Source organism: Dermacentor variabilis, chromosome 6 (assembly GCF_050947875.1).
Source record: "Dermacentor variabilis isolate Ectoservices chromosome 6, ASM5094787v1, whole genome shotgun sequence".
In the NCBI taxonomy this organism is placed as follows: domain Eukaryota; kingdom Metazoa; phylum Arthropoda; class Arachnida; order Ixodida; family Ixodidae; genus Dermacentor; species Dermacentor variabilis.
The window spans coordinates 115,540,811-115,554,348 of record NC_134573.1 but is presented as its reverse complement, the minus strand read 5'-3'; the positions used below and the strand labels follow the sequence as shown (position 1 = coordinate 115,554,348).

The 13,538-nt window shown below is 48.4% G+C and overlaps 2 protein-coding genes across 10 annotated transcripts in view; one reads left to right on the top strand and one right to left on the bottom strand.

Annotated features, from left to right (window-relative positions):
- The window catches only part of LOC142585070 (uncharacterized), a 200,122-nt gene extending 195,792 nt beyond the window's left edge, over positions 1 to 4,330 (bottom strand). For 5 of the 9 annotated variants that reach the window (XM_075695555.1, XM_075695551.1, XM_075695552.1 and 2 more), the window contains exons 1-3: positions 2,367 to 3,762; positions 1,496 to 1,564; positions 368 to 445 (exon numbers count right to left, since the gene is read on the bottom strand). In XM_075695555.1, coding sequence (XP_075551670.1) covers positions 368 to 445; positions 1,496 to 1,564; positions 2,367 to 2,532 — 313 coding nt within the window. In that variant the 5' untranslated portion in view covers positions 2,533 to 3,762. The other 4 variants (XR_012829020.1, XR_012829019.1, XM_075695557.1 and 1 more) reach the window with 4 other exon arrangements.
- Positions 4,331 to 5,390: 1,060 nt separating this feature from the next.
- Positions 5,391 to 13,538, top strand: part of LOC142585065 (uncharacterized) — a 28,271-nt gene continuing 20,123 nt past the window's right edge. The window contains exon 1 of the mRNA XM_075695547.1: positions 5,391 to 5,581. Coding sequence (XP_075551662.1) covers positions 5,489 to 5,581 — 93 coding nt within the window. The 5' untranslated portion in view covers positions 5,391 to 5,488. The remainder of the gene's footprint in view (positions 5,582 to 13,538) is intronic.

Here is a 13,538-nt window from a genome sequence, read left to right as displayed (position 1 = left end):
ACCTGAAGTATCAAATCTGTTGAATTAACGTGCGTATTAAACCTGGTAACATGTGTGCTTCCCTGTGGTCTGTGTTGTTTTTTTGTGCTGTACAAGTCAATTCAATATGAAAGATGGAACGTCCCTGCCTTTAGTTTATTTGTATATATCTCTCATGTTTTGATATCTATATGTACATTCAGGAGTGGCTGCATGCTCTTCCCTCTTCTAGTGATGAAAAGGAGAGACTTTCTATGTGCCATAGTACAACATTCAAAGGTTTTCACTGTATCCATTGCATCACGTATCATGTGGATCCGTCACAATACAGAATAGTAGTGGTCAATAATACTAGCCTATCCTAACATGACTGTAAATTAGCACATACCGACATGCTGTGAAACAGCTGTTGCAAAGCCGCTGGTGCTGGCAATTTCCGCAGCAATGTGGTACAGCTGAGTGCCACCTGCATAGTGATGAATGCATATGCATGTTAGCAACTCAGTAGTTGCTGACGGTTTCATAAGCTGTACACTGCACAATAACGTAATCTAGACAACTTTGTTGGAACAAATGCACATAATTAAAACACCTGTTCAACTCTAACTTGATTAATTGCCCCTGATCTCTCACACTCTAAGGGATAATACTACTGAAACATCAGTGGAGAGCTCAGATTAACACAGCCCAAAAAGGACAAGCTTTCATTGAACAAAACAGCTATAACAGCGGCTAGTTTTCTTGATCATTTTATGTGCTAGTTTTGCTTTGAATGTCATGCTGTACTAGAAGATATGAAATGCAGCATTTCTAGCAGCAGAAGTCGTCGTCAGCCTCATGGTATAACTGATTTTTGCACTGTTTGTGTCAGTGAGCCAACACATATAAAGAAAACCGAATTCACAGATATACAGTGTCAAGTGCACTTCTCCTTCTGAAAACACAGTCAGCAGTTCGAATGCTGCTGAAAGATTATATAGAGTGCGACACTGAATGGAATTACCACTTATGACACTACGCGTATGATCTGCTGATTGGAGAGGTAGTCACATGCCATTTCTAGTCTCTTTTAGAAACGTTACTAAAGGCAGTATTAAAACCCATTCATACATCACGAATTTCACACATCTACATTTTGGTTAAATAACTTGTGAGAAAATGACATGTTTATCTGGAATAGCAACCTTTTTTCCTGCTGCAAAACTTTCATTCGAATTACTGAAACTTTACAGCGTCATACTATATCGTGTTTCTCGCAACTGCTTGCCGGCAGTGGCGAGTTACAGTGTTGATATGCGACTCATTGGGCGACAATACTGCCCAATACAAATGCTTCACGAACACGAGCACACGTCCCTCGCAGAGAATGGCAGCCATATATATCGCTCTGAGACACGATCGCGCCTTTGTGGTCAAAATGCATGTTAGTCTGACATCACCACCTCATAAAAAAAAGCTCTGAGTACAAGCCAGCAGCCGACTGCATAATGGGAAATTGCAACTGATGTCCACTTACTGGTGGCCTGTGTTTTAGTCACTTCTGGCAGTTGATTGGGTGCTGAGAAATACACGTCCTGGGTTGTCCCTACAAAACGTACAGGGTTATGTCAAATGCTGAAAATGTATACACGCCCGTATTTCATAATTAAGTCGTAAAACAAACGAGTAAACCAATGAACAAATGTGATGTAAACAGAGTACGCTTCATAAGAAAGGCTGTGAACTGGTAATGCATACCGCGAAAGAAATTTAATCTAATGCATAGGAAAGAATATATGTGCACACACGAAGCTGACGCACAATTTAATTCGCCCTATGTTTTTCCGTGCAATGTAGTCAAATTATCATGTCTCGTGGTTGGAGCGTCAATAGTGTAAATTACACACTAAATTATGTACCCTGCAAAACTTTTTCTATAATTATGGGGTTTTATGTGCCAAAACCACTTTCTCATTATGAGGCACGCCGTAGTGGAGGACTCCGGAAACTTCGACCACGTGGGCTTCTTTAACGTGCACCTAAATCTAAGCAAACGGGTGTTTCCCCCATCGCCCCCATCGAAATGCGGCCGCCGTGGCCGGGATTCGATCCCGCGACCTCGTGCTCAGCAGCCCAACACCATAGCCACTGAGCAACCACGGCGGGTTGCAAAACTTTTCAAGACACACCTGTGCCCGCTTTGAATGAGTAGCGTTGTAAAATTTACTTACATGGCATTTAATATAGTTGTTAAACAAGGATTTCCTTTGCCCTGTGTCGTGTATACAGTGAGCTACATATGCGTGCCCTTTTCTTTGCATTAGCCATACTGCGTGGCACTGCACCTAAACGCGCGTCAGTAAACCCCACGACACAGAAAAGTAAAAATAAAAGAAAGTGCCTCTCACCAATTCGTGCATGTTGTAGTGGGCTGTGCCCACAGTATGAGCACCAACCAGCCTGGAATGGTGCAGCAGGTTCATTGTTCGCGGAACGGCAAAATCCGTCGCACTCACATTGCGGGGCATTGCGTTGGCCTCGGAACACACCTTTCATGTCCACTGGTGAAAACATTTCGCCCTGAGCGCGCGCGAAAGGCGCCGCCAACACAGTTACAAAACTTTGCAACCGGTTCGCACAAAAGGTCCGCAGAACGGGAGCTTCGAAAAGGCGCGTCCACACGGCTCCTCCGATGTCAATCCGAAAGTTCTCCTCTCTTGCATATATTTATTTCTTTTCCTTCGCGCATGCGTGGCGCGTTTGTTTATATATATATATATATATATATATATATATATGGCGCTTCGGCACTTTCAGGTTCGGCGCTTCGGCAGTTTCGGGTTCGGCGCATTCGGTCGCGTTTCGCGCACAAAAATCGGTGTGCGGGGCCGTATACGGACATAGGCCGCGTATCAGCGAGTGCATATAGGCAGTACTAGCTGGTTTGGAGGCCGCTTGAAGAGTGTCACGTATATCTCCCTTTGTCGGGCTGGCCATAGCCGTTATATTAAGCAGTACGTTGAGGGGTGCCGCTTCTAGTAAGGCTATCAACCAGGACCGGACTAAGAGAGTAGTGCATTGTGTCCCCGTTTTTTTTTGGCGCAGTTTTGACCTTCCTTCAAGTGTGAACCTACTGGGCAGCAAGAACGTCCCACATACAATTGCGTTAGACTGCACTATCTTCGGGCTTCATAATCTCTAGAGCACCAGATGGTGTGACGCGTTGACGGAAGTTCATCCTTCAGAGCAATAAGCTTGGTGGCAACATGGCGCACACTGTTGCCCTGCTACTAAGCCAGACACCGTATGCCAGGGTTGAGGAGAGCGAATAACGTGGGTGCGTGCTCGCCCTGCTGCTGTTTTTTGGCCTGCAGTAAAACTCACTTGTTGTCTGAGAGAGTTCCAAGACGGGTAGGCCTACGCGTGGTGCGGCGGAACTTGCGCAGACTCAATCCGCAGCCTGGTTGGACCGCTCAAGAAGCTGGCGTCGGAGGGGTTCATTGAAGATGAGCACATACCCAAAGGTACATATTTGTGCGAACGGCATGCACTGACACTACTGGGTATATACGCAGTGGCGCATAACATAAGGTACGGCCCACATTAACCAGTGACCCACGTTTGCGTCAAGGAAGCTTACTGAAGAGTGCCACATACGCACTGTTACATACGGAGTGGCCACAACTGCACATGAGCAGAGCCCTTAGAGATCGTGCCACATTATTATACGGCACTATATTCCAGATTTTCTCACAATAATGGCCAGAACGTTACCAGAAGTTGATCGTATAGTTGTTATCTAGGTTGAACTCACCAACCAACTTACATGGTGCCGAACTTGTGGAATATTCGATTAGGCTAGGTCCTCCCATCACAGATCTTCAAATTTCCTGCGCCGCACTTCTGTGATGTGTCGCGAGTCGCTTGCTTGGAAAAACTGCGATTCGGCACCACAGGTTTTCAAGACCAGTGCCTCATTAAAAACGACTTTTGTTGCATCTCACATGTTCCACCTGAGAGCAGCAGTAGGAAAAATTTTCATCAATATTAGTTTTTTCTCGTAACATATATTCACCCGACCCTATTTTGCACAGTTGTTTCCGCTAAGATATAGTTGCCTCCTCTGTCCCTGTACAAGCGCCTATATTTAGTTTAAATAGGCCACTCACTTACTTCATATGTCACTTGACAATTGAGAAAAGTGACGCAGTCATGCCAAGACCAGCGCTGGCATGTGTATGCGTCTACTAACTACTGCCAAGAAAGCTGACACCATTGGCTTGCCACATCTCCATAAGTATGCCTATTGTGCACCATTGTGGGAACAACGCTACCATGTACCCTCGTAATTATGGCTTGCTGAGCGGCTCGCTTGATACCACTAGTGACAGTGAGTCATGAAGGGCATATTAAGCTTGAAGTCTCAAGCTACATTTTTGTGCTTTTCTTTTCGCCATGCAAAAAACTATCGAACCAATTAGGCATGTTCTTGTTTCGTGAGACGTTAACCTCGACCAGCTGACGTAAATAATGATTCAAATGCACTTCGCATGTGCGGAACATCACTCATATAATATAACGAGGGCGATCGGCACTTTTTAATTGCAAGTTCCACGGCCGTCATTACAATACACGCATGAATAACGAGTCGTATATTGACTGTGCCGGCCCCATAAAACAAGGACACTTTTTTCAACTGCAGAATTGCAGAAAATTTTGGAATGAAAGCCTTCTTTGCAAAAACCATGCCCTCATTTTTTGTGTCGTTGATGTGCGGAGGAAAAAATGAACGATGTATTCCTAATAGTTATCATTTAGTAGAACAAAATGACCTTCATCTTCAAGTGCCAACAAGCTTTTGATCGAGAAGCCTGTCGTCAAAACTTAAGATATAACCTTTATTACTATAGCTTTCTTGAATTTTTTGCTACGACCTATGTCATCGCAACTATGGAAGGTACATATGTATTTGGATAAATTCATGGACAGGTCCTTTCAGACATACATGTAGGGTAAAAAGTTTAACGGATGAGGGGTGCCTGAATATAGCAATATTAGCCCAGTTTTTGCGTGCAGTGCTTAAAATAGCGTAGCAATAATTCCATCATATACACTAGTACACGAAGCACGCTTTAAAGCGGGGATGCCTGCCTTCGTTAAAAAAATATTATGTGGTTTCTCGGATACCAAATTTCCTAAGCGTCTGGTCTGCTCGTACTTACCATAGAGGTGACATTTAATTAAACGTCTAGAGAGATACAGCTTGTTGTGTGAAGCATGTTCAGGACGTCGGAGTGCATGAGACCCTAAATGCCATTTAAAATTACATGCTCATAACTCGCGGATAGTCATCAGCTTTTGACTCATCAATTTAAAACTTAATCACGTCATTGGAGTTTTACCTTCTGATCTTAGCGTCCTGCGTGCGTGGAAGAGAGAAAATTTAAGCTGGAAGGCAATCGGCGATGGTGTGCCTCAATAAGTGCCACTGTGAAAGTCGCACGCGTTTTTTCGCAATTGTTATCATAGAATGACGCACTGCATTTTCGTCGTTTTTTTAATTGGACATGCTACAGGAACCTTTGACTACAGCGGCAGAGCCACGCTGGATGATGTCAAGGCTGTGAGCATCTATTTTTGCACTGCTTATCGCAATATGAAGTGCTCTGAAAAAAGTTTATGAAACACATTTCATATATTTTGTACATAGCTTTATTTGTTGTAATATGCACAACTCACACTCTCCATAGGTAACTTGTGGTTGTAGAAATTAGGCAATCGGCACCTAAATCATTAAATATCTGCACAAGTGAAGAAGTAAGATATTTGCGAGCAGTATTATGCGTGCGTGAAAGTGTTTCAAAAACTATCGCCGCTCTGTGATGTAGTCCTGATGTATTTCATTGGCGCAATTCTAGTAGTCGCGATTTTCTTGCAGCACTCCAATAAAATGGACGGCATAAAAAATCCTCTGCTTTCAGTAATTACGGCGCAGACCTTCGCGTTAGCTGTTCTTCTTGCAGAAAGCCCATGCAGAATGCAACTAGTTCTACGTCATTCACCGCAGAAGAAGTCCTGCACTAAACCTGCTGCCTGCACCTTTCATCAAAGTTCGATCTTTTTCAAAGATCAAAAGATCAAAGTTAATCCTTTTCTTCGATACACGTTTCAAACCACTCAAGCTCTTCAAATAAACAAAACCATGGTTACCACCGCGGTAATTAGGCTTCATGCCGCACCCAAGTTTTTGGATTGTGGCATCGAATCGCAGTGTTGCGTTATGCGTGTTCGTTCGTGAGCAGCATCACAGAGAATGCCTCTCAAGCGTTTATTTTAGTTTAGTTTATGCCGATGCATGCTATGTTTTACCCGCTGTGATTGCTTAGTGGCTATGGCGTTGGGCTGCTAAGCATGAAATCGCGAGACCAAATCCCAACCACGACGGCCGCATTTGGACGGAGGCGATATGCGAAAGCACCCGAGTACTTAGATTGAGGTGCACGGTAAAGAACACCGGGTGGCCCAAATTATTCTGGAGTCCTCGACTGCGGCAGGCCTCATAATGAGATAGTGGTTTTGGTACGTAAAACCCCAGAATTTTTTTGTAAAAACACCGTACGCGTCCAATGACCTACCACTTGCTCGTGTTCGCAGTACGCAGCGTTCGGTATAGGGTCAATACATGGGAAGATAGCGGGGATCGCATGACCCGGCCGTATGACTAACCGGTCTCAAACTCATGAACAACCTGGTCTCAAACTCCGTAAGCTGGAACAAGCGCATTTGCATTTGCTGCTGCTTTTCTTTGGAGCAAATAAATTGGCAACGCACCGTGTTTCACGAGAAAACAGCATAGCACGCACGTAACAAATGCAACTCAGCGTTTCTTGCGGGAGGTAGCGTCATCTGAGACAATAAGCTACAACGCATTTGGCCTGCAAGAATGACTCCGCCCTTGCAATTCAATCAATCGCACGCATGCAAACCCTCATGGGTATGATACCACTGATCCAGCGACAATGCAAATCAAGAAAGGTCGCATAACAGGGCAAAGTACAAACGGGCAAGGCCTCGGTCAAATATGTGACGAACACATATCGCTTCTTATCACTCACAACGATCTGTTCACTTCGGCTAAAGTATGCCTGTCGCCTAAATGCGCTGGCGTTGGATTGCGTACCTCTCACAACTCGCCCAAAGTGCGGAACACATACCATGGAGGAAACGACCGTAACGAAACAAGCATCCAAAGAAAAATGCGACCGGAGATACAGGCAGAGCAGCTGAGCAGCCACGGAGGCCTCCATCTGAGCAGCTAGCAGCTGCCGGCCGAGCGCGCACCGAATAAAAACTACCGGTAACCAAACGTCTCGGCAAATGTCCAATTTCCTCCATGATCTCGATGCAAGAATTGACGTGTTGGGCCGGCACTGTGGCTTCACAGAGCGTTCGCTAGCCAAGGCTGGCTGCGCGACGCAATGCTCCCTACTATCTTTTACAGGGAAACTGTATATTTCTACCATTCAAGAAAATTTTGGTGTCGTTGTAGTAAGCAAAAAACTCCTTATAAATGGGCCGATCCCGGAGAGAGTGCTATGCCAGACCGACCTGCAGTGGAGGTGCAGTTCGCCATTAGGCGGCCCACATACACAGCTTAGCTGGTCATCCTTCTTTAGAGTGTAAAAGAGCACCGAGATTGTTTTCCTTTCCTCCATGCCTTAAATAAAGGCAGCGCCATCTTCTCTCTCCTCCTCCTGCGTGACTTGGCTCCACCTTCGCGGAGCCAAAGTCGCAAACGGTCTCCGAATGAAACGCTGTCGCTACGTGTCGCTCGCGCTTTTGATGCCGTGTTTTGATCGGACTCTTTTTCACGTTATATCGTGACTGGGTGGCGAAATATCAAGAAAGGCCGTCTGAGTAACGGTGCGCTTGCTTGGCTCTATTTCTTCATGCTGCCTCTCTCACTTCAGCGCTAAGCAAAAACACACTCTTTCAGCAGCGTCGCAGCAACGCCGCACTCGGCCACTTTCGCAGTTCGCCTTTCAAGATGCGGGCCCGCCCGTCCCTCTCCGACGCTAGCTAAGCGTGGAGAACACAAAGCGCGAAGCTATATATCAGAAGGCGGCACTCTTTGTAGGTATTGCAGGTCGCTTTCAAGGTATGATCGCCGCACCGTCACCAGTTTGTAGCGTATCGCGACACGCACAAAAAGCTGCTGTTCGGATACATTCAGGCCAAACAAACGTAACACCATGGAATGTAAGACGCAGTCGACAAAAACACGCGTGTTTCACGACGACTTAAGTCGGCTAAGAAAGTTGCAAGTAACCGCAGCGATAACATGTGGGTCTTAGGAGAGCGAAAAACTAACGAAGCCGCGCGCAACAAGTGGCAGCATATGAGATTAGTGACGAGCGAAGAATGGCTCGCTAACCTCATAGAGCCAGACTATTGCGTTGGGTTGAAGTCAGCCCGCCTGATTTTTTGAAGCCAGACCTTCCTCCGCGCCGCGTCTCGCTTCGCAGATGGAACCCGGAAGAGTCGATTGCCGTCAATTTCAGGTGTGGTGCAGCCGAAGGCACAGCAACACTGCATCGCCAACACGGAAATACGCAACAAAAAATTGGCAGTGGCTTAGCTCGGCTATGGCAGAATATACGTAGCGAAAGCTAAGGCATATCATGGTTAGCCTTGGTTAATCTTAATTGCAAGTACAGGTTAGTCTGGCTGTCTAGCTATGTTGCGGCGTGTAGCCAGTCGTTGGGCGCGTTGTTCGTCTGTTTCCTGGGTGATTCGTTTCCTCTCCATCTCGTTCCGATGTCCATTCCAGGCCTCCTCCTGCTTATCAGAATTGTCGCCGTCCACACTGCCGCCTCAACTGTGGTTGCGGCGCACAGGAGTTCTCCTTTTCATTCCTCCGACATGTTATCAGGCATGCGACGCAGCTGGCGAAGCGAGCGGAGGCGAGCGCAACGACGAGGAACGCGGTTTGACGTCATACCAAACGGCGGAAGCGGAAAGGTGCGGCGCTGCGCAGCGGCGGAACACCTGTGGCTCGGTGCTACTTGTGGCGCATGCACAGTAGTGACTAGGGAGCGAGAGAGAGAGAAATATCCGCGGCGAGGCGCGTTGTGACGTCAGCTGCCTCCTCAGAGCACCGCCACTGAAAAAATCGCATGTTCGCGGCCAGTAAAGCTTTCGCTTTAAAACCACAGAGGAGGCGCGAAACGTGGCGTCTGCCAAAGTCCACTCGCAATGTTTGGCACCGCTATATGCCGCTATGCCAGCGGACACAAAAACAAGCAAGAAAGAAAAGCGCGTGACGGCGTTCGGCCAATGGGAGGGCCGAACGTGGGGAGAACGCGCAGGGGAGAAGGAGTACGGATATCTTCAATGGATGGCTCTGCTTTTGTTTTTTCTCAAGGGGTTTTAGTATAGCCGCGTTCGCGCCCTTTCCGTTTTGGTTTGACGCCACAGTGGTTGCTGCGCGCGCATGTTCGTGGCGTCTCTTCTGTGCATGTGTAGGAATATGCGATTTCCGTGTGGCACGTCACACCGTGGAAATCAATATAGCGTCCGCAACCGACTTCGCGTACTTTCCGTTTGTGCGTCGACGCCGCTGGGCATGTTCGCGGCGTGCATAAGTGTAGTCCACTTTCCCGAAGTGGAAGGTAAATTTCATTACGATAGCAATTGAATCGACACTCCACGCGCTTTTTTGTCATCGCCGTCGCCGTGGGGTTCCATGTGAGTGAAAGTTTGTGAAGGTGAGCTGGCGAACGTGGTTAAATCTCGCGTACACGAGGGAGGAACGCGGCCCGGAAGCGTGCCCTGTCCTGTGGCTTGCGACGCAGGCGGGTCAGGAGAGCGAGGAGGGGCGTTCTTCTCCGGCGGTTGCGAGAGTGCCTCGATGACCTCCTCACCCGCCGCTCCGTACAGAGTCAAAGGTGAGGCAACCACGGCGTCTATTACGGCGTTGGCCACGCGTATTGCGCACGCCGTGCGGACGCGTTGCCAGCGCTCGTGTGTCTTGAAAGCTTTGAAAGCGGTCTGCGGCGTTTCCAAAGTGCGCGGCCGCGCCGGGCTCATCCTCAAAGCCATCTGCGATGTCTGCGTAGTGCCGGTAGCTTCATATGCGCTGTGCTTTCGCCGTCCGCGTTGAAGCGACAGGTGCACAGAGGTCAGCTGGCTCGCCACTGCTGCCGCGATTAATAGCTCAAGAATTTTCACAGCGAGTTCCCGCGCTCATTGACCGAGATGTGTTCATGTTTACTTGTGTGCACGTGACACCGTGCTGGTTAATTTAGTTAAATAAACACGTTGATGGGCTAGTTGGTTTGAATACAGGGTAGAATGCGCAAGAGCGACTGAACAAGGGCGTAGAAAAACGTAGAAAAACGTAGAAAAGCATAAGTGGTGTCACCGCGAACACTCTTCTAGCGCTCTTGGTCATTTAAAGTAAAGGCCCGCACGAGATCGCGACACCCATCGGCATGTCTGGCTGTGATAGAAATAGGCGCACACTCAGATGCTTGTACCGAAGGACTGTGTCAATTGTGGGCACCTGATGCCGGCGGTACAATAAGAAAAAGGGTGAAAAGCGAGTGGTGATCTGAGTGGCGGTATTTTAGATGTAGGTTGCGAAGGGCAGAATAGCATCCCAATTTGCGTGGTCGGAGGCCACTTACATTGCGAGCATGTCGCCAAGCGTACGGTTAAAGCGTTCTGTGAGGTCAGTGGTCTGCGGATGGTAAGGAGTAGTTGTGCAGTGCCCAACGTGGCACTGTTTGAGGATGGCTTCGAGGACTTCTGACGAGAAGACAGGTCCTCGATCGCTGAGCAACTCCTATGGTGGACTATGACGCAGTACCATTAGGCGAAACAGGAATGTTTAGGCGAAACAGGAGAGCGGCAGTTTCGGCGTATCGCGTGAGGTAGTCAACAGCCACAGTCGCCCAGCGGTTACCAGCAGATGTAAGGGGAAGCCGATACTGATCGACGTTGATTCGCCCGAACGGCCGCGTAGGACAAAGTAACGGTTGCCGACAATTTGGCGAGAGGCGCGGTGACGATTTCCGGCCCTGACAATTGGGGTACGAGCGAGCGAACTTCTGAACGTAGCTGTACGTACTGTGCCAGTAGTACCGCTGTCGAATGCACTGGTAAGCTTTGAATACTCCAGAATGCGCGCATTGGAAGTCCAAATGCAGTGACGCGCGTAGTTCAGAACAAAGACTGCGGGGCACTACTAGCAACCGCTGGCGGCATTCGGCGCTGTAATTGCGTCAGTGCAGTAGGTCGTTGCGAGTGGCTTAATGCTGGGCTGGACGACGTAACGCGTGAGTGGTTTGTTGTGCCGATGGATAAGAAAGCAAGGGTATCAGTAAGGCCATCCAGTAGTCCTTGCGCTGTTCGACAGTGATGGTGCGGAGGTCCATGGATGAAACGGCAAGCTGGGATACGGAGCAGCGGGCGTTGTCGTTGGGCAGGGCAGAGCGCAAGGGGGCGTCGGCGTTCGAGTGCTGGGAGCCGCTGCGGTAGGGCACGCGGATAGCGAAGTGCGGCGGGCGAAGTGGCCATTGGGCAAGACGGCCTGAGGAATCTTCCAAAGACGACAGTCAGGATAGTGCGTGGTGGTCCGAGGCTACATCAAATGGACGGCCGTGCAAATAAGGCCTGAAATTAGTCAGAGTCCAGATGATGGCCAGGCGTTCTTTTTCCGTCACAATGTAATTAGTATCAGCTTTCCTAAGCGTGTGACTTCCATAAGCCACGACATACTCAGGGAACCTTCGTTGGCACTGGCCAAGCAAAGCGCCGAGGTCAACACTGATGGCGTCTGTGTACACCTCGGTAGGGGCTGTCGGGTCGTAATGCGCCAAATTGGCGGAGACATTAGCAAACGGTGGAGTTGTGTGAAAGCCCCGTCCCACTCCGACAACTACGAAGTGAGGCGCCCATTGCTTCTAAGTAGCTTTGTCAAAGGAAATATGGTGGCGGCGAAATTGCGAATGAAGCGCGTGAAGTAGAAACACAGACCGATGAAATTCTGCAAGGAAATTCGGCGATGGCCCGAAATTTTGCTGGGTCGGGGAGAATTCGATCCTTGGATACGACGTAATCTGGAATTGTTATCTGCTGAGCAGCAAATCTGCACTTCTTCAGGTTTAGTTGTTGCCCTGCGTTTGTTAAACATGTTAAAACATACCGGAGCCGTTGAAGGTGGGTGGTGAAACCAGGAGCAAGAACAACAACGTCGCCAAAATAGCACAACCACGTGTGCCACTTCAAGCCGCGAACAACTTTGCCCATCATGCGCTCAAACGTTGCGCAAAAGGTCCAAAAGGCATTACGTTAAATTTGTATAAGCCGCCGGGTGTGACAAAACTGTCTTACCCATCGCAGACCCGCAAATCTAGAGATGAAAAGAATTCTGCGCTTTGTAGGGTATCAATTGCGTCGCCTATGCGAGGGAAAGGGTAGACGTCCTTGCGAGTGATGTTGTTTAGGTGGCGGTGGTCCGCACAAAACTGCACAGAACCATCTTTCTTGGTAACTAGGACGACAGGGGACGCCGATGGACTGTTGGCAGGTCGCATTAGGTCGCGGCGAAGCATATCATCGACTTGTTCGTTGAACACACGGCGTTCAGCAGGAGATACACGATACGGACGTTGCTGCAATGGTGGTAGCGGACCAGTATCAATTAGATGTGTAACAGTTGGTGTCCTGCCCAGGGAAGTTTGCCCTACATCGAAAGCGAAATTATTCTAGAAGGCACAATAGCTGAGACCGCTGGACCGGTGTAAGGGAATCGGCACTAGAAGGACCGAACACATCTCTGGGCGATAGGTAACACGTAGAAACAGCACTGAGCGCGCTGGAACTAGCACAGTAATTGTCATTGGCCACGTCCATAACTGCACGTCTTCGATCGCTTCTACATTGCCAAGACATTCCCCCCGGAGCAGCAACATAGTGTACGGAAACAGGTTGCAAATGAAAATGTTGCTGTAGCACTGTGTGGTGTGTTCTAGCCCCAAAGGCAGCAGCAAACCTTTCCGTGTGAGGAAGCGGTCAGATGGAGACGTAGTGCAAAAAAGTCTGAGATTGTGCTCCAGGACTTGGACGACCGCTGAGACGTTCGGAGGAATGTCCGTGTCAGCTTTGACATGTAGTTTCCTCGAAACCGAAAGAATTCTCGGAGAGTGGCAAACCTAACAGCAGCGAGAGTTCTATTTCGGCCGGTGAGCAATGAATAATGGCATTGTGGCGCGTGTGAAATTATTTCCATGCCATCAGTGTAGGTACACGTGTTCACTGAAGCTGCTTGAACATTATTATTACGTAGTTTTGACGTAGTATTTCTGCGGAAACCCGCAAGGTGGAGAGAAGTAATGAATAAAGGGAAAATCAGACATCCACCCGTTCGTAGCAATTCCTACAAAGGAAACCCATACGGTTTCCTCGAAAGAAAAGCCTCATAGTTGAAGAAAAATTCGTCCTGGTCCGGGACTCGAACCCGGGACCACCGCCTTTTCGGGGCAGCCGCTCTACCATCTAAGCTAACCAGGCGGCTA